The following is a 20900-nucleotide window of genomic DNA, read 5'->3' as shown; positions in this document are numbered from 1 at the left end:
AACATGCAAGACCCTGCCCAGAACGTGAGTCCAAGGGTGGGTGAATTTACTCTGTGACAGTAAAGCTGTGAGACGTAACAGTTTAGGAGCAACGTCAGAGAAAGGGGGCTGAGGTATAGCAATAAGAATGTCCTACGCAAATTTTCCATGTCTGGTATGCATGGAAGTGTGATAGGACCACAAATGATTTGGACATTACTTTTTAATACAGGGCTTATGCAATTTAGATCTTGAATTCCGCAAGCCAACCTAGGTGGTGTTGGTTTTCCTTGCAGTTTAAACTCTTAGGGGACTTCTGCTTTGCATTATCACATGCAATTGTGTACTTGAGGCAGCTGAGTCTCTTTGCACTCCCAAAATACAGCAAAAATGCTTCAAGACTGAAATTGGAACTGATAGAAATATCAATGACTTAAAAAAACGGCTTATATGTCTGCACTTCTCTGTCCTAGATAATAAGTAGGCTCCTGGTAGCAGGAGAGGAATACATGAATATCATGTCTATATACGCTTTAAAAAAGCAGAACCACAGACAGAAAAGCCCTTTGGCGCTCTGCCTCTGATCTGAGCGCACCTTGGCTGCGCTGCAGCTGCCTGGATTTCTCCAGTTCATCAGGGGTCCTGCAAAACCCCGCTGCATTTCAGCCCCCAGCCCTTCCTGTACGCCGAGATAAGCGGCCCCAGAGCAGGGTGCGTCTCTCCAGCGTTTGCTAAAATGCTAGGTTTGCCTGTATGTGGGGGAGAGGATTTGTATCTGTGATCTTAACTTCATCTTCCCTGTTAATAACGATTCCAATTTTCCTTTTCCCCATGTAGTAACACATACCTGTGCTTACCACACAGTCTGTGGTTGGGCAGGGTGAAGGGTGACAGGGCTGCTCTTCTGCTGGTCTGGCTCAGATGTAAAAAAATAAAAAAAACATATATACGCACACACTATATATATATATTTAATAAAATGTATATTTGCATGGCTCACTTTAAATATAAAGTAGTGGAGAGGATTAAGACTTTTCCAAAAGTTATGATTTTTAGCCTGTAGACTCATCTGCGCTGATGGTCATACTTTATTATCTTTTTGTAGCAATTTATGTAAATGTGACAAGATTCAAATTGTTGCCTTAGAGTGCCAGTATAATTTGACTGTATTTCCCTGATTGCACATTATAATATGTTCTTCTGGAGATTTTTTGTTTTATCTCTTGAATGATAATTGATATCAGATATTCATATGTTGTTCATCATTTGTGTTTATTCTTCAGATCTATCAGAGATAAAAAGATCATCTCCCTCCAAATTTGATGCTAAGAACTGAAAGCCTTTAACTGTTTAAAACAAGCTAAATCACATTCTATGAAACAGATAAAAATATTTTTTAAACTAATTTTGAAAAATAAGTAATACTTTTTCTGTTGATAGATCTTTGTTTTTAAACTTACTTGCCAGCTTGCAGTATTTAGATGTTTCTCTTGGATGGAAATTCCAGAGGATGCTCAGAGGATTTTACTGAAGTAGTCTTAAACACTCTTGTTGTAAGCTCGTTTCATATTATGAAAGTGAAAAAACAAGTTGATCTTGCTGTGAAAGGGAAGTATTTTGCATTTTACTGAAATTATATGCAAGTCCCCTAACAGTGTAGGCAAATAACTGCTCGGGCATTTGCAGAATTGATTGTTTTCAGCTACTTTAGTTCCCAGCCAGGCATCTGAGCTGCCGGTGGAAGTGGCTGCTGCCCTGCCAGGGGTGCAGGAGCTCGCACAGAGGGTCTCTGCTCCCAGCCTCCTCCCCGCCAGCCTGGGCTCTGCGGCCCCAGCCTCCAGCCTGGCCTCCGCACCCTGCTCGGCTCCTTTAGCCTGAAGATATGCAAACAGAAAACAATGTGTTTTTTCACTGAAGTGCTAGGAAGCTATCTTTCATGTATACAAACTGTTCTCAGAGTCTCAGGGAAGAATATGTTTTTTTGCACTGAATTTGCATTTTCTTTCACTTCGGTGTGGTAGGGAGATGCAGATTAGTGAAGGCGAATGCAGACCCGGTCCATCCTGCACTGGATTGCACCGAAGCCCTTACACTGATCTCCTTTGACAGAGACAGCAGTGCGGTTTTTAGTGAAGGAGATAGCAGCAGTAAATCTGGGAGGATTATCACAACACTAAACCAGTTCTGCATTTGGTAAAATAGATCAAACTCCCCATACCTATTTTCAAGATGCTGTGCAGTGTTTTGGTACCTGTCATCTCTGCTCCTCTGTCACCTCTCTGCCAGCACTTGCTGTGCAGGATCCACCACTGGCTTTGTGTGTTCCCAGAGCACCTCCTTCCACACCTCTGCACTGTCTTGAATTGCATTCTCTGAGGATGCTGTGCGCTCCTGCTGCCACTGTCGTGCTTCCTGAGCAGTTATTGCTGCTGTTTTCCTGCGTACAGCAAAGCAGCAGATTGGATTTAAAATAGTTCCTTTGGGATCTTTTGTTTGTTTCTTATTATATATTTTTTAACCACAGCTGAAGGCAGCACGTGTGTAAGTAAGCTCTTTTGCCCGAGAGCACGTACCTGTCTCGCTGTCACCCCACATCGCCATGCCCCTTGCTCCTGGCGGGCTGTCTCGGGGCCGGGGGTGGGCATGGCACCTGTGCCCGTGCTCTTCTCCATGCAGTGCTGCTGACCCCCAAATCCCTGGGCTTCTTCCTGCCACGGTTTTCTCCTCCACTCTCATGCTGCAGAATCTTGCTTTTCTGGTCTCTTAAAAAAATCTTCCAGTTCTCAGAGTAAACATGTTCTTGTCTGCCTGTGTCCGTTACTCTCATACCACTGGTATCTCGTTGCCCTGGTGTGACTTCTGCTGCATCTCCAGGGAGCCGTTCCCTCTTCCCCTCACCTTCCCTCTCTAAGCAGAGGCTTTTTCCCTCGCCTGCCAGCCGCCCGTCTCCCGCAGGGCTCACGGTGCCTGCACCAGACCCGCGGGTCCTGTCGTAAAGGGGCCGCGAGGCTCGCTGCCGGCAGCCCAGCTCTGGAGAAACCCTCGCCGAGCAAAGTACAGGAGGAGTGTGGGGTTCCTTCTAAAAGTAGATACTAGTCATTGAGCAAGCCCACAGGTGAATCAATAGAAAACAAAAGTAGGTTTGTACTTGCCTACATATGGACCGTTTATCAATGTTACTCTTAATCAATGTGGGAGGGACCACAAAAAAGATGGGGGTGGGAGGGGTGGGGAACCAGGAGGACATAGCAGTAAATCAGCAGGTAAATAATTCATTTACTCCTCCTAGAAATAGATTTTTAAAACTTTGGTTTTTAATCTTAGTTTTTCTTATTGGAAAAAAAAATGTAAGCAGTATTTGATGCCTGTTACTCAAAATCTAGACTGGGGGCAGGGCCGTTCATAGACTTGCATTTTGTGTTTAAGATACTCCTGCTGCTGCCAACAATGAAAAATAAATTATAGGCTCAACCAGCTGAAGGAACTTACTGGAGAATAGACATTTCCATGCTCTGTATGCATTCTCTGTGCTTTATTTTAAACACTGAGAGCAAATCAACAGCAAGCCAGCTCTGTTTCCTCCTGCAAATCCTCACTCTATATGAGTCACACTTGCTTTCCTTCTCCATTTTCTTCCCTCGTATAAAAACATTTATTTATTTATTTACCTCTCATGTTTCTGTGATGGTTTCATATGGCAGTGTTTAAACATTGAAAACGAATAGCTGAATGACATAAAAAGATAAGTTACTCTCAGTTCTTCCATGTTGTAGAAAAGCAGGATGTCATCCACTGAAATGACTGTTCAAAGCTTTCACATATTTAAATGTCTTTATTTTTTTTATCTAGCATGTTAATTTTGTGTGGCCAAGGTCACAACTTACTTCAGTGCAGATCTTTGTTTAGCCTATTTCTTGTTCATTTTAGGTCAGCAGCCACTATCAGCATCTGTCAGTAGTTAGCTGGCTTTCTAAAGGCATGTATCGTGAAAGTGCACTTCCATCTCTGTGTCTGGGTTCTGTGGTAGCTTTTGTGATTGTTTACAGTGAAGTACTAAAATTAAGGTATAATTTATGTGAAGCCACCTCCAAAGTCTGGAGGCTGATAGCAGTCCCAGAGCTGTCATAGCTGGGCGGGTCCGAGTAACCTCGCTGAGCTCAGCAGCGGCGTTATTGCATCTGTTTCAGCACTGACCGGAGCGAGGGACACGGCAATTCCTTTCCAAAGAGATTTGGGCTCTTTCTTTCCCTAATTATAATAATTGAATAGTATTTAATTACAAGACTTTAAGCGAGTCTTTGCTCCATCTCTTTAGCTGATTTATTTGAAATATCACATGTTGTTTCCATCTACAGTGCCAGCGCAGTGGGAGCAGACCTGGCCCCCGAGGCTCGGTGTGTGGCGTATCGCCGCGTGCGCCGGGAAGCTGCCGAGCCACCAGCAGCTCACAGGCAGCGTGGCTGCACGTGGTAACACTCGGTGTTCATTATGCAGCCTGTCACGTGCAGCATTCTTAGGCTTTTTACCTTTTCTGTCTGTGCCTGAGCTATATTCAGTAATTTTACAAGCGTCTGCAGTTATAAACATTATTTTGAGTTTTATATTCAAATATATGCATTTAAGCATGTAAACATCCCCACCGTAAGCTGTGTGCGAAGAAATAGTATCAATTTTCTCTCCTTAGAGGCTTGGTGCCAATGTGCTTGCAAACCGAAGACACGTTCCTTTTGTAGAAACCCACCTCAGGCTTTGGAAATGTTTCCCTGCCTGCAGCGTCCTGCCAGCGCGCAGGGAGGAAAATCCAGAACCTGTCCCTCGCTGGCATGCGGCGGCTTTGTGGAGAAAAGTGACCCTTGCTTTTATTAACTGGGGCCAGTAGACTTCATCTGAGCGCTGCCGAGTGGTCACTGGCCGTCCCCTCACATCAGGACTTCAGGGCCAGCTCCTCCTCCTGGGCCGGACCGACCTGAGGCCTTCCCACCGCTGTGGGGGGCCGCGGCCGGCTCCTGGGGTGAGGGGCACAGACCGTGTCCAGGGGCTGTCGCCCCCACAGCACTTCTCCAGCCACGTCTGTGTGGCAGTCTCTGGGGGTGAAGATGTGTGGAAACTTCTCCTGAACATGCCAAGGCCAAGCCTGGCAAAGCTTCATGTTTGTGGATGGTGCTCCATCTTGTAAGTACCTTCTGGTACCATGGGGTTAAAGCACGCCTTCCTGAACCTCCTTATCTGAGAAATTCCTAGGTAAATGTGTGAGTGGGGTCACCCTAGAGGACTCTGAGCACTTGATGCTTTAAGGCTGAATTCCCTTTAGAAGCCCCCTACACACACAGACACACACACACACACGGTGTTTGACGTCAGTACCTCTCCTCAGAGGTTCCTCACCACGTTGGCCCTCACGTCCCCCTTCTGTTTTCTTTTCTGCTGTGGCCATCACTGAGAATGAAGTCGTCCTTTGTGAGAGGTATTGCATGTTGCTTGTCGTTCCCCTTGTGTGTGTTGCTTCTTCTGGGGTTGGAGATTGCGAATAACAGGGAAAGAATTATGCATGAAAGCGCAGGTACAATTTTTGTTTCCCACCTGAAGGAGTAGGGTTTTTTTCAGTACTCTCATTAAGTTTTGGGAAGATAGGGCTGAAGTGCCTTGTGAAGACTCGGGAGGATCTGAGGATTTTCACTAACACTTCTAGGATTAGTAGCTTAAATGATGGAGTCGGGGCCATAGATGGAGACAATTTTCCACATAGTCTGTTCAAATTCTCTGAAGGAAGCCTGAGATGGACAATTTCAGTCTTACATCTCACTGGTTAACTGGCTGCTCTTCCTTAAAAATTTACAGTGCAGAGTTACTGTAACTCGTTTGCTACCAAGGCCTCACAAGTTCAGTGTTTTGGATTCTTCTTTTATATACGCTGCGCCTCTGCTGTTGTTTTGTTGCTGCTGGTGGAGGTCCTCTTTATCCAAGATGAATGAATACCCAAGTATTAGTCGTTGACCTCGGATGACCTTTTTTGTGGCTTGCCCGTGTGTACGTTCAGCTGAGAAATGGAGTCCGTATTGATTTTCCCCCCAGCACTCCCACTGTAAAACTGAAGGATAGAATCAGTCTTTGCAGCAGCCCTGCCGGTGCCGAAGCCGGTGCTTCTGGGTGAAAGCACGTGGCAGCCCAGGGTGGGGTTTCATCCCAGCTGGGACCCAGCTTCAAGTGGGTACATTGGTAAAACTGGAAGTGTGCTGCTAAGCTGTGCCTTTCTCTTCCTTATGAAAAATGATCAGAAGTCTCTTTCAATATCCATATTTAAGATGATTTCATCACATATATTTAGAAATCTAAATGTATGAAAATCGGTATATCAAAGATTAGAAAACTTGCACATGGAAGACTGCAAGAAAAAGGGGACATTCTGATTTTTCAAGTCTAGTTTAATTAAAGTTCATAAAAGTGGGAAGGAGCTAAAAGATAAATGTCATAGGAAAGGTGAAACTACGTTCAGGATTTTAAATGATCAAAGCACTGTCTTGAAAAGTCAGTTGTCAAATTCTGGTGCTATGTCAGAGCTCTTTGTGCCAGTCCTGAAGTAAAAACAAAATATTGGTGATTTTTTGAGATATGAGCAAAATCATTCTTTGCTTTGGGCAAATGTAGAAGGTAGAAACATTGCTGCTTATTAGGAGATTTTCCCCCTTAAAATATGTATTTTAACAGTCTAGATATAGTGTTCATTACTGCAGGCAAAATGAAATCTACGCATATTGAATTGCCTCTGGCTAGCAAATATATTTCTGGGGTACACAATGTTTTAAGCAGGTAGCACAGAACAAGGCTGCAAGCCAATCTGTCTATAACTAATGAAGTATTCACAGCATACTTATAGCAAAATAATTTTAAAAGAAAAGTCACCTGCCAGTCACTAACAAGCATGCAGATAAACTTTAAAAAAGTGATGTCTATAGAAAGATTTACAGTGGAAGCACAAATAAAAAACAAATCTAGCTTATTAAAAAGATCTCTAATCCATGCACCTGCTTACTAAAAAGTCCATCATTTGAGTATGTTTTTTACTAAGGCAGAAGATTTGATGACTAAGAACTGTGGTTTGTAAAAAGTTTTAGTTTTAGCTGACCCACACTCTTCATCTGAATTTGGTCAAGGCAAGCGTTTAGTTTCATTTCACCATCCGTAGAGTGGGCTTGGTGAGAAATGCTTCTCTTCTGTGAAGGGCTTCAAGATTTTCACATGAAAAGTGTTAACAAATACACCTGTGTTTGCAGGCCTAGCCTTAAATAATGGCTTCTTTCACACTTCCCAAGGACTTTCTTTGAAATCTACTGCACAGTTTGGAACAATAGAGACTAATCTTGCTGTAGTGTGTGGTCCTTTCAAAAGTACAGATCTTCATCCATTGTTGCAACTCTATTTTTACTCTGTGTATTACTCAGCATCACTCTGTGCCAGAAATACAGTTGTAAATCTTGGTAACTTCAGAAAAGTGTCTTCAGTTTTGCTTGCTTGTGACATTAGCCTGACTAGATCATGCCTAAATATTATTGGTAAGAGTGACCCCAATAAATATAAAGGATATTTCTTAACCCATATAGGTTAGAAACTTAAGTGGGAGAAAAGGGTGAGAATGAGAAGTATGTGCTATCGCTTGTGAAGGCATCTCCATTCTCTGATGTTCAGAATTGTAAGCTCAGCTCATGGCTCCTATTCTCGGGTGATCTTGTAGAAGCATCTGAAATAATTTCATAAATATTTAACATAAAAAGGGTGTTAGCTGGGCATAATGTGGAGAAAACCATTGGTTACTTCAGTCTGAATGAGGCTGCTTTGAATGTCCAGACCAAGCCTTCAAGTGACAGAAAGGTTTTGTCCTCTAACAAATTTTTTATGATCAACAGGGGACAAAATCCAAATTAAATGAAAACATCTAGAACCACAGATGCCGAAGCCCAACTCTTCTCCTATTTTTCCCTGACAACTTTTGATATCCTGAACCCTTTCTTTTGACTTCCCATTTATTCCAGACGGAAAGCAGAGTTTGTAAGAGAATGCAGCTGTGGATGTTCCTCTGTGAGTGGCTCTCTTTGAAGAGGAGCTGAATGCTCTCCTGTAGCTCACCCCAAGGATGTGCCTGAATGATCACCCACAGCTGCACCGAGGGCAGCTCTGTTTCCTGAGAGTATTTGCTGGATGTGCTAAGGCACTGAAATAATAAGAGCATATATTAGCCACACAGAGGTTATCTTGCTAGTCATAGTCATCATGAACACTCCAAAATACTTTCTTGGGCTTGAAAAAAGGCATTATTGCTGCCATCAGTTATCTGGCTGCATGAAGGCAGTTGAAAAATATGCACGTTTCTGTTCATTTTAATAAATAGATATTAAAAGGCTCAGAGATGTGCCTCTAACCTGAAACAATGCAACAAACTATGCAGATGGCTTGTTTTTAAACTTAATTGATGGGCTTCAGTAATAAGATGGGTTAACATTAAAGGCATCTGGTGTTATTAATATTTCTGGTAAATACCTAGGGTTTTTTACTTCTATCCACACAGACGCCTAATATGAAGGCAATCTGTTTTCTCATGCTCTCTTCACCTCATCTGCTAGTGCACTGTTAAATACTGATAGCATCAGAGCAGGTAATGAACTCAGCTCCTGAGCGATAATATTGTTTATCATATTGACGAATGTATAGACTTTATGAATACGTTTTGCTATTGCTGCACAATAGCAAAAATGTCTTGTGGAAGAGCTCCTGAATTTTGTGCCTGACACCCAGAACAGATGAGTATTAGGGCAATTGGGATGACAGGTTCATTAGTATTTTGAGAGAGTGAGAAGTGGAGAGAAGCAGTAATGTGGAGATGCAGTCAGCGCATTTCAAATGACAGCACGCTCAAACATGAGCCCAAAATGCATGGAGGAACTTCCCGACTGCTTTGTGCCTTCAAAAGAATGCATGGCTGGGCTGTGCCCGTAGCTTGAGCTCTCAAGACATCAGCCAAAACCTATTAAAGTATTACTGCATGTCCAGTAACTTGCAAGTGGCTGCACAGGCACCAGATGTTTTACCATACGCCATCCATTGATGGTGATGTGTACCTAGGCGTTGTGTCTGAACTACCAGCGTGATGCACGCGGGCATCGAGATGTCTAAATATCGCTGAGGTGTAGTGTCCCCAGGTACGGTCCTGTAACCCTTTAATCACGACCTTCCTCTTCAGAGTAAGCTCAGCTGTCAAGTCATTGCTAATTACAATTTAAAGATGTTATTGCTGGTGTAAATCTGGCTATTATGTAGTCTGTGTCTTGCCAAGAGGTTGTTATCTCTTTTTTCTTCTAGTGCCTCAAGTGTAGATAAGGAGATCTGTTTGTTGCCTCGTTGCCTCTCTGAAAGATAGTACCGCTGACAAGAAGTCAGTTGTGCAACGCTCCACCTAGCACTGAGTTGCTGGTCAATAAAAGCCAACAAATCAGATCTGAGTTTTATGGAATTAATCTGTAGCAGCTAACACTAACTGTGCTTCCAGAGCAGGGCCCAGCTTGATTGCTCTGGCTGCATCCAAGCTGCTGCGAAGGAAACCAATCTGTTACGATATTGTGAGGCCGTCTTTATTTTTATTGGTGAGAAAAGTTTCTTTGTCCTGTTGTACATCGTCCTCCCCTGGCCGGCTGCAGGACTTGCCCCTGTTGCTTTGTGCGGTTTCTGCAAAGATTCTCAGGAAGCGGTAGGATTATTACGGTTCCTTAGAGGGGCTGCCCTGGTACTGGGGATCTGAGCTAAGACTAGCTGCGTGGTGTGACTGGTGAGAGAGAGCTGTTCGGCACGAGAAGCTTTCGGTGCGAGAAATCCCGTGTCAGCGCGCCACGTCCAGCGCTTCGCCTCGCCCCCCCTGGGGGCAGCTGTGCTGAGGCGGGGGGATGCTCCTGCTGCCGCCCTCCTGGCCAGGCAGCCTGGGAAGGGGAGGCGAAGCGACGAGAGGCATGCGGTACCCACGGGCTCTCATTAGAGGTGGTGTTACCTGTGTCCGCCTCCCCACGGCCGGGCGCAGCCCTCTAAAGACGACTTGGGGAATGCCGATCTAGTGCAAGTCCTGTCGTGCGCTTGGCACCGAGCAGAGGGTGTGACGGTGTGCTAGGGCCTGCTGATCTCTTCAGAAGTGACTCTTTCAAACTAAAAAAATAGATTAAAAAATAGATTAAAAAATAATACAATTCTGTATTAATTGCTTTCCCTTTATTTACTGGATGTCCCTGCAATGAAAATACCATCAGAGTGCTGAACTGAATATAGGATTGGGCTAAATTCCACTATTTTTAGATTTGCCTCACTGGGACACTTCCAAAGTAAGGTGGTACCAAGTTTAACTGAAAATCATTCTGTTTTTTTCCTGACTTTTAAAGAAAGAATCAAAATCACTGGATAAGAACCTTTATTACAAATATTTTTGCGTAAAACACTTTTTCTGGATAAGTTCTACAGCAAAAGAAAGGAATTAACTTGTCACTGAGCTTATTAAATGATGGATTTCTTTAAATGGATTTTTCCACTTATGCATGTTTGAAATATATATTGATGCCAAAGATCAAAATCTTTCCGAAACTTGAGGGGGAAAGAAATCTTCCAAGCATCTTCCAGCTCTACCTGAGCCTCACTCAGACACGTGTGGCTCCTGCCTTCCCGAGCTCCGAGCTGTGCGCCCAGGTTTGCTCCGACGCCCGTAACGTTCGCGAGCTGTCTGCCAGCCGCAGGGCCTCCCGTGGGGCTGGGCCTCGGGTCTCTGGGATGTTGTGGGCAAACAGCAACAGCGAGCGCGGTACTTCTGCCGGAGGAGAAGGGCCTCCTCAGAGAAGCGCCGCACCTTGCCACGGTGTAACTGCTGGACAGTCCGGGCAGGCTTTCCTCAGCACTGCTGCTTTAAACGTTCAGTGGTTCTTAACCCCGGCTTGCCTAAACTTCACCTGCGTCCCCTTTAAAACTAGCGGATGAAACGCGTTATGCTGCTCAGTTGCCGTGGCAGCTACAGGGATGAAGTTTAGTTTAGGGTTGATTTGAATGCTCGGGCCACTCTGAAGGCATGTCACTCCTCATCCATCCCATGGCACGCGCGGGATAATGCTTCTGACATGGGCTTTGTCTGCCAGGAGCGCGGCAGCCAGCACCGAGACGTTGCGCATCGTTCCTGCTGACGAATGAAGCAGTCCATAAAAAAATGAAGTAACTGCCTATAAATTGTCAAGACTTCCATGCTTTCAGAGCCTTGCAAAAGGCCCGGAACGCGTTTTGGTACCCCACCTGACCTTTCTTCTAGCTGTCACAAACCGAGGAATGAAACATCTGACTTTCCTGGTAACTCAGGGCAGAATTATGATGTTTCTCACGGAAGCTGTACATCAGTGTGCAGAGCTGCCGTAGTGCAGGGGGTTACACAACTTCCGACACCGTACAAACTTTGCGTTTTCAGAAAAAGGCTGTGCTAAATAGGATGTCACTGTAGTTGACATAGCTTAAGTCTGCTTTAAAATCTTCCATGAAACAGTTTCTGCAGTGGAGTTTTTTTGAACGATATTGTTCTTTCAGCAAAAACTACTCAAGCACTTGTTAAGAAAAATAATTCTTTGACCAAAAATGCTCAGTTGTCAAATGTTGTCTTGGATTTCTTTTTGCTAGAGCATTTTCTTTTCATAAATACCATCACTGCCACTCACCTGCTGTAAATAAATCACTGCCGGCGTGCAGTTGAGACAGTTCTGCTTCAGCCTGTTTTGCCTGGAATGGGTAACAAGGAGCTGTCTCCCGAGCCTCGAGAGCCAGGTGCGGGAAGGAGTGGCAGTGCTGGAGGTACGGTTCTTGGGTTCTTTAGAGTGGTTTATTCAAGCTTCGTTTGGAGGGGAGTATTGACCTATCTGATGAAAACGTGATAAAAAGCTGATGATTCTTCTGTCTTCCTCACGCAGTGCGGCTGCCGTCCCTTCTCGCCGCCAGCGGGACTTCAGCCAGGCAGGGAGGAGCTTTCCCTCTGACATTTTCTGTCTCTTAGGAAGTGGAAGTTGGACTCACTCTTATTATAATACAGCGAAGGTTAATTCGTTCTAGGCTTAAGGGAACAGAAATGTGTTTGATCAATTTTCGTTCATCACACGAGTGGTTAGAAGCTGACTACTCAGAGGATGCTATAATATTAAAGTCGGTTCCTTTCCTCGCTGACCTCCGTTCCAGCTGTATGTCAAAGCCAGAGCTATTTTTACATATGGTGCCTAAAATCTCTGAAGATGAACTCCCCTTTCCATGTGTTAACTTGTTAGGAGGCTTAAATCAGAGGCTGTGGGTAAAGTTTCCTCCATTCAATATGAGAAAATAGAATGGCTCTACAATTACAAATCCATCCCTCTCTCTGATTTTATCTCTTTTCTTTTCCAAAATGTATCTAATTAGAAGTCTCAGGTGTAATTGAAACTGAATTTGGGGGGGTGAGAACAAAGTTTTCTTGAAGCAACATACAAGTAAATTAGTGGAAGTGGTGTTTTGGATTCCTGCTTGTTTTAGAGTCAGTACTCTCCTCGTGACACCTGCCTCTGTAAGTACAGACATAGTACCATAGGCTTCTTCGAGAGGGCTGGATAATAACTTACTCCTGCACTTTTTGATTTCAGCACACACTGAAAATAAACTTTAAAAAAATATTTCCTAAGCATTACTTATAGGGCTAAGACAGTAGAAATTTAAGAATTGCAGTCTCTTTTGAGTATGTGTGAAAACACATGCGGCAGTAAGTGGATGCCAGGGAGGAGCAGAAGAGAGCATAATTACATAACAAAAGGTTTCTCTAAGGTCTGAGATAAACCTGTCTGTGTATTGGGAACCGGTGTTTAAGAAAACTTCGGAAAATATGTTAGTGAAATAGTATGTGTGCCAGAATTACCTTCTCAAGCTAGTCTGTATTAAAATACATCTTTTTTTAAACCTTTTTATTTTGATAAACAATTGAGACTTTGTTTGTGTACAGTCAGTACGGGAACACGTGTATAATACATAATGTGGTTTTATTTTAATTTCCTAGGTGTCTGAACAAGTTTCCCAGCTTACTGGGAATTGTCTCCATGTTCCTTTCCTGGCTTAACCACCTGCAAAACCTGGGGGCAGCCTGCGGCGGGGCTGCGAGAAGCGAGTCCCCAGCCGGGGAGCTCCGTCGCCTGGCTCCAGCAGCGAGCCCTGGGCCCAGGCCCGTCCTCTGTGGGTGTCCTGGAGCGGATCGCGAAGAGGACAAGAAGGAGAGGGCTGGGCCTTCGGGGCCCGCGCGCTGCCGGACGGTGCCGTTCTGTGCAGACTACACCAGAACACCGAGCCTGCGGGCAGAGGACCACTCTGCGAGGCTCTGGGAAGGCTACCGGGTGGGAAATGCAGTGCCGAAAACGCCCAGCCCTAAGGGCAGAGGGGGAAGGATCAGTTCTAGCTCCAGAGGTGCTGCTGCCCGCTGCTTCGCTCCTGGCGCCCTCCGAGAGAAGAGAGCTGTCACCGGGATTGGTGCTGAGGTAAGGAGCCTGACTTTTTTCTTATAAATGATGTATTTCAGTAATGTGTAATCGCTCCACAGCAGGAAAGGAGCACTGGTGGTGCTCTAAGAGAACACAAGAAAACCCTCAGGGCTGTGAGGCGGGCACAACGCGGTTACTTTGCTGAGCCTCGCTGCCTTCTGCTGCAGCCGGCAGCTCTCTGCGAGCCCCGGGGCAGGCTCTGGAGCAGCTCTCTGCGAGCCCCCGGGCTGGCTTTGGTGCTGTGGTGACTCCTGCTCTACTCCAGTGCTCCCCTGTGCACAGCTCTGCCAGCTGTGGGGCGCCTCGTGTTCTTGTTGGGGAGTCGCTCTTCCGTCTGCTGCTTTGCTGGAAATGCGCTCTCAGAGGAGGTTGTGCTGCTCCTTGGTAGCCAGACAATGGAGTTACTGAATGCTGTCGCTCTCAACAGAAACAGTCCCTTTGCATGAGTAGAAATGGGATGATGCAGTTATATGGTAGGCTTTCCTGCAGAAAAATGGCATCTATCCTCCATGACAATCCTCTTTTTGGTTTCTTTTTTTTGTTTGTTTTAAGGAAGTGAAGAGGAAGCAACTTGTCCTGTAACAATATTGCAAAAAAGTAACAGATATACAGATAAATGGTACACTTTTGTAGAGTGAAGGATTGAGCTCTTTACAGATTATTTGGAATTGCAAATCCATGTTTTGATTGAAATAGGGGTGGTGGCAGGACATCCAAGCCTGGCACACTTACAAGACTGCGTAACAAATGAGAATTTGTGCATTATTGTATTTCTTTGAGCGAGGGAAAACTTCTGTGGCCTTTTATTTCACCTATTTTACACTTGCGTGTGTTGGGGCAGGGGATTTGCAATCTGTGTTTTATCAGTATGTACAGTTAACTTCTTTACGTATAGAGTGTTGCTGTTGGTGAAACTTGTTATTCTTCAGTGTGGGTTTTTTTTGAGTTAAATCATTTTGGTAGTGTTATTTAGTGGCACGATACATTTATTCTGGTTTATCGCATTCATAATTAGATACTCTCTCAGTCCCCCACAGTTCTGTATCCCACTTTGTTACTTTGTCCACCAGCGAGTGCGTCTGAACACTTTAGCTCCAGGTGTTTTGATTATGCATTAATACAGAATGTTTCATCTACGTAAGAGTAGTAATTTTGTCTTACCAGCTGAGTCAGTTATTTCATTAATATGGTCACCCTCGTATCATCTGCAAATTTGCCGCAGTGCCGGTTTTGATTTTGTTGTGTCGACTTTTGATCCATCCTTTGAAGCAGAAACGAGTACTCTGCTACCAGCGCAGAGAAATGCTGCTCCTCCCTGCTTGTTTGTCCGCGCGTGATGCGGCGAGCTGCAGAGCTACCAGTACGCCTCCTGAACTGGGAGAAGCCAGGTTTGGGCCCGTCATCTCCTCTGGCTCTGTGTTCCTCCTTGCACATGCATTAGTTTCTCTTCCCCACAGCTTGTGGGTTTCCAAGTGCTGTGCTACCTTCAATGTAAATTTCACTAATACACGTCTGGACTTCTGTAGCAATATATTAGGAACCATATGCTGACTCTTGTACTTCAGGTATGTCGTAACTTCTGGGAATTGTGTGTGAATGATACGGTATTACTTTTGTAGTGGTGTTATTTCAAACCGCTTGACTAATTAGTAACAAATGATTAGAATTTGAATATCATTTTCCAGATTCTGCCCTGGGCAGACACACTTTTCTTAAGCCTTCTGTGTTTTATTTCCTGGAGGGGGTCAAATGCTGCTGGCATTCATTCTAGCTGCTCATTCTTCTGCCTTTCCACATACTTGGAAAAGCCACAATCAGGATTTCTAGGATTTCAGTTAAGCCTTGAAATTAAATCCTGGGTTATTTAAAATTGTAATTGCTACATTGTTTGGGTTGGTTCTTTTCTTGTTGATCTGTCAGTCTCAAACACTTGAACCTTGCATGCCTGCAGTAGGTTGAATATCTCTGTCTGCGTGCCAAATAATTGTATTACTGCTTCCAGTTTGGCATTGTCTGTGATTTATTCTTGGCTAGATTTAGCTCACCTATGTATCGGAGATGACTATTTATGCCATAAGTTCATCCTCTTATTGTGATGCTCTCCAAAAACACTAGTTGTGAAAGCCAGTAATTCTTTCTTAGAGCCAAACAGGTTAAGTGAATGCTGAATTTGAATAGACCTTCCAAACTGAATTCATAAATCTATGAAAAAAGGAAGTTGCTGCTGGTTTTGTACCTGAAGACATCCATTCTCTGAAAGTATGGTGGGAAATACGAAGTACAAAGAGGTGATACAGCGGTGTTGAGGCTGCTGCTATAATACACATTGCTGTGCTGTGCTGTGGGGTTCCATACTTTAAAACAGGTATTGAAAAATTAGAAAGATTTAAGGAAAATTATGACAAAGAATGAATCAAGGTCTGAAAAACATGCCTTTACAATTACAAGTTTGGAAGTAAATCTGAAGGGTTGATTATTGCCTACGAGCACCTGCATGAGGAAGTCTTCCGATGGCATCACGATCCTTTAATCAAAGGTACACCATGAGCTAATGGCAGAAGCAAAGCCTCCCCAGAAAAACACTGAGAACATTTGTCATTTCTGGTAAGAGTGACCTGCCTGGAAGCAACTCAGATTCTCAGGCATAGATAGGCATTTTGTTTGTTTATTTTTAATCAATATTTAATTCTTTTAAAGCAAACCTAGTTTCCCATTATTTTGCATTTCAAGATTCAGTTCTTGGTGTCTAATAAAGCAAAAGCTCACACGGCAGTTTCTCTCTCAACTGGAGCGCTAATAGGAGTGTATCTGGTTACTTAATTTCATGATGTTGGTGGCTACATATTAGCATTTAGACCTTTGTCTTCATGTCAAATGTGATTGAAATCAATCAACCGTTTGCAAAGCTGTTCATGGCAGATAGACTTGCAAATACAAACATATCTGGTGACATAAGCATCATTTCCTAATAGCAACAACAACAACAAAAAAGATAAAAGATATGCTAAGGCGTCAATGGGTTTGTTTGATGCAAAATGGTTTGTGGTGGTATGGCCGTGCAAAATTATTTTACTGATACTCTAGTTTGAAAACATAGTAATTTTAAACTTTCTAAGTAGTTAACCAAGATGTTCCCTTTTAGGATAATGTCTGACTCAATCTTTTAAAGTTCCTCTGATTGAGAATATAGATTTATTTTATAAAAATCTGCAAACGAATGCTTCATTGGCAGGTGTAATAGTGGTGATCGTTCAGGTGTTGTTTTATTTTTTTTGGAATAACTAAAAATGGTTGTCTTTAAATGATGTTGAAATGCTTATCCTCAAAATTTAGCCTTTCAAACAGATCAATCAATTTATCCATATCAGCCTCAGCGGTGGTCTGTCTCCATGTTACATTGGACCAAGATTCGTTAAGAGTATTTCTGATTTGCTCTGCATGAAACGTATGTTTGTGTGCGTAAGCATGCATAGCCAGGTAAGTGATGTACCAGAAATAAGTGTGTGTGTTGGCAAGATGCGCTTTTTTGATGCATGAAGCTTGTTTTGTAAGTCTACCATACGCTAGCAGATTGTGGTTCATTTCTCGTGGTTATTTCAATGTATTTGACAGATACAGTATCTTCTTAAAATGCTGCGCTGAGGATGGGCTGTGAGCATTCAAAATACGAGCCAGACGACTTGCCTGAGATTGGTTAGATAAATCATGCTTTGTAGTGGTTAGTTTGTGGCTTTGTTTGTTCTACTGTTAAATCTCTTCTCATACAAATTCTTTATTGTTCAGAAGGATAATTGGTCTCTGATAATGTGACCATGAAATTCCATTTCCTTTCTTGGCCATAAGCGTGGCCAAAGTTGAGTTCATTTTCATCGTTTTATTCATGTGTTTTTCCTAGTAATGTCATAACTCCGTTCTTATTATTGAATCCAAATGGAGCAGGTGCATTTTCACTTAAAAACACTGTGAGAAGCGGAGATCGATTTCTCAGGAAAGTGATCAACGTTTCTGATGGTTGGCTTATATCCACCACAGCCGCCCCTCAAAGGTTCCGAAACCCCTGTTGTTAGTCGAAAAAAATGACTGATATGCAAATATTGTTTCCTACAGATTCCAGCAGTGCTGCGATTCAAGCATCAATTATAGCAGTGCTATAAGGCATTTCTTTGTACCATCGCCCAGAGATTTACAAAGTTACTACCTGGAGATTCCGTAGGTTTTTAATCCTAATACCTGGGGAGAAAACATGCAATCCACACAGACTTCCAATCTAATATTTTATTAACGAGATTAAACGAGTAAGCTAAATTATACATGTAAATCAAATACAGAACAGAGTGGGCTAATGCGAAGTCAGCACATTAATCAATTTATCAAGTCGGTTTATTTGATATGCTGTGATCAGTGGTCTTTATATTCTTGTTGTAATGTGCTGCGTGCCCTCCTCCCATCCCTTGGAAGAAATCGTTTCCTCCCACTTCTGCTTTTGCTATGGGATAACAGGCCTAGTGAATAAGGAAAGAACGGCACGGCAATCTACTTGATCCTAGGATGCTTGATGTTTTCCTGCAAAACATCTTTTATAAAGAAAGCCATGAGAAGAACTAGGGTGACAAAGTTGCTGTGAAATGGATGTGTGATGGTTCAGCACATCCTATGCGGAGCAGGCACCGACAGCCTCGGCTAAAACAGCACGGGGTGCACCTGTGCACCTCGGGGTTGGCCTGCCGTGGGCTGGGGGCAAGCCCGTGCTCGAGAAACAGAATGAGGATGGCTCAGAGGAAGCCTGTACAGCCGGCTGCTCCAAGCAGCACGGAGCTGAGCAGAGGCTGATCAGGTTGCACAGGAGCAGGGCCTGACGTGGCTTCACGGCAGAGCAAGGTCTGCCCGAGTGGCACGAAAGCAGCGGGGACAGCGGCACTGTAAACCAGTTAGAGAGGGGCTCCAGAAGACACCAACAAGAAAGATGGGTGGGGTATGAGTGTAGATCGGGTGAATATAGTTTGATTAGCCTAAAGAGTTAAAGAATAACGCTTTTGATGAGCAATTTTAATATGGCAAGGTCTCCTATTCCCAGACAATGAGTGTGTACTCCTTATCGTGCTTTAAAAAGAAACAAATAATTTAAAAAATCCCATAATATTATAGTGTTCGTGATCTCCTCCCAGAGGAGTGTAATTGATACTTCTGGAAAAATCAGCTTTTTTTGGTCTATTTTCTCACTCAGAAAATAGGGGGTAGAGTCCCTTGTTGCAATAATAAGAATAAGGTAGATTATAGTAGTACTGGAGGATGCTTTTTGCCCTTCCATCAGACCCACAACAAAGATTTTTATCATCAGGCAAAAGCATCCTGACTTTTCCGATGCCTCCCACCCCGCATATGCAGTCTCTGCCCTTCCATCCTGCGAGGCGTGTGAGCTTCAGGAGCTTTTCTCCCAGGGCTGAGACATTTGTAAGTGGTGTCAGAGGTTATTGAGACAAAATGCTCCCTGATGAGCAAATGAAATCCTGACGTGGAATTATGATCCGGACTGTCGAGCACACATTCACAGATTGTCCACACTTGTTAAGTTTTGACGTACAGCACGTCCTGTCTGGTTCAAGTTATAAGCTCTGGCTGCAATAGCGAGGGATCCCAATACGAGCTGTTGTAAAATCTGAATGTCTAGGTTAGGAAATAAGATTTGAACCTGCTAGTTTCAGTAACGACTGTTCTGCACATCTCCAGTCTGAAAAATATCAAAGCAGCAATATTGGCCTGTTTATAAGTTTAGAATATATTGCATATAAAAAATTATTAGTTTCTTAAAATGACCTTCTAACAGCAGCAAGAACACACACACGCATTTAAAACAAACAACAAAAAAAAACGTTGTTTGCAAGCACTACGTCATGCTGTTCGACTAAGTGTCTTGACTAGTCTCAAGCAGGAAGAGTTGTAAACGCTTGCAACACAAACTCCAGATTTCCTTTCTGTGCTCAATTTCCAGACCAACCAGCGAGGGTGTTTACTCCCTACAGAACAGTAGCCATGAGATATATTTCATGTAATGCTTGTCTCGTCTTAAATTTATTTCAAGTTACCTTTCTACATAACCAGCTCTGTTCCTTACTTTTGTGATTCAGAGAGCTCCAAACAGTTGAGAAGAAACAAACAAACACAAAACAACAAAACTTCCATGCATATTTGGAATCTATTTCTTTGCAGAGTTCTTCAGTATGAAGCTTCTTGTGGATGTTTTCAAACTGCACTCACTTGTATGCCTTAAAATAGGAAGATGTAGGCTGATCGTAAGTTGACAGTATTATCTATGTATTTGGCATCAATATTAGCGAGCTTCTGTCATTTGGCAATTATTTCCATAGTATACCATATGGTGAAGAAAATGTTTTCATTCACCCACATATGACTAAATTTTTGCTGATAGCCTCGTACTGTGTGCAATCTTATCCCACAGAGGATTGGTTAAGCCAACCAAGAACCTAAAGAGGCACGTGTGCTTCTGTCAAGCAGGAGAGCCTAGATGTCAGAACGAGAATCTTGAATGCGAGTAGAATTTCCGTGCTTCTCTTGTGCTAAGAAAGCTGATTTACAAGGCCCTGGGTCAGTACTGCTCTTCCTGCTGCCTCCGTAAATGCTAAAGAAGAAATAGTTCCACTTTTATTTTTTTTTTCCTGCACTGTTGAGTTTCCCTGCTTGAATAATGATGGACGTAAGATGGAAATGACTTATGCCTCATGGCTTTCAGTGTATATCACTGTGCGTGTAGCATCTCTCTCCACTGCGATGGGGGGGATGCGGCACAAGTCAAGTCTTCTCAGACATGAGAGAATCCGGAGAAGCGACATTGCGAACGCCTTGTGCCTGAGAAAGGTATAATTAGAGCTTGTGTTTTATAAATAGGCACCCATAGATTCATTCCTCCTCTGAGATTCTTTATTATATGCATTTTTTTGGTGTTGAATATGGGCTGAGCTTGTTCTGCAGCCGTGTTCTATCAAGTTAAAAACTCAGATAAGATGACTCAAATCTCAGGATATTAGAGCCCATTTGTTCTGGTGCTAAAAGAACGACTTTTTACAGCTAGAAGGTGCTAGCTTATATGATAGCACACCAGGTTTCTTGCCATTTTTGAAGTACAGGAAATAATTTTGGAGAATATTTTACTGAGCACTTCTGTACATAGTCACATTCTGGATTATGTAGAAAATGGAAAATGCATTTTTATGGAAATTTCAGCATTTGCTTTCAATTGTGCTAGCAAAACCCACCCACTTTAGTACAGGATTTCTGAAGTTATCTGTGGAAGAGATACTTATTTAAAAGGAAATTTCTGTTAATTTCAGTACTTGACAAAATCACTATTTACATTTTTAT

At 43.3% G+C, this 20900-nt stretch overlaps 1 protein-coding gene across 1 annotated transcript in view; it reads left to right on the top strand.

The window, feature by feature from the left end:
* NEGR1 (neuronal growth regulator 1) overlaps nucleotides 1-20900 on the top strand; it is a 317196-nt gene that overhangs the window by 14404 nt on the left and 281892 nt on the right. Inside the window, exon 2 of the mRNA XM_083846131.1 lies at nucleotides 13049-13520. Within this exon, the coding sequence (XP_083702257.1) occupies nucleotides 13387-13520 (134 nt within the window). The 5' untranslated portion in view covers nucleotides 13049-13386. The remainder of the gene's footprint in view (nucleotides 1-13048; nucleotides 13521-20900) is intronic.

The sequence above is a fragment of the Anser anser genome, assembly GCF_964211835.1.
Source record: "Anser anser genome assembly, chromosome: 8".
In the NCBI taxonomy this organism is placed as follows: domain Eukaryota; kingdom Metazoa; phylum Chordata; class Aves; order Anseriformes; family Anatidae; genus Anser; species Anser anser.
Note: the sequence above shows the minus strand (reverse complement) of the source record. Positions and strands in the feature narration are given on the sequence as shown.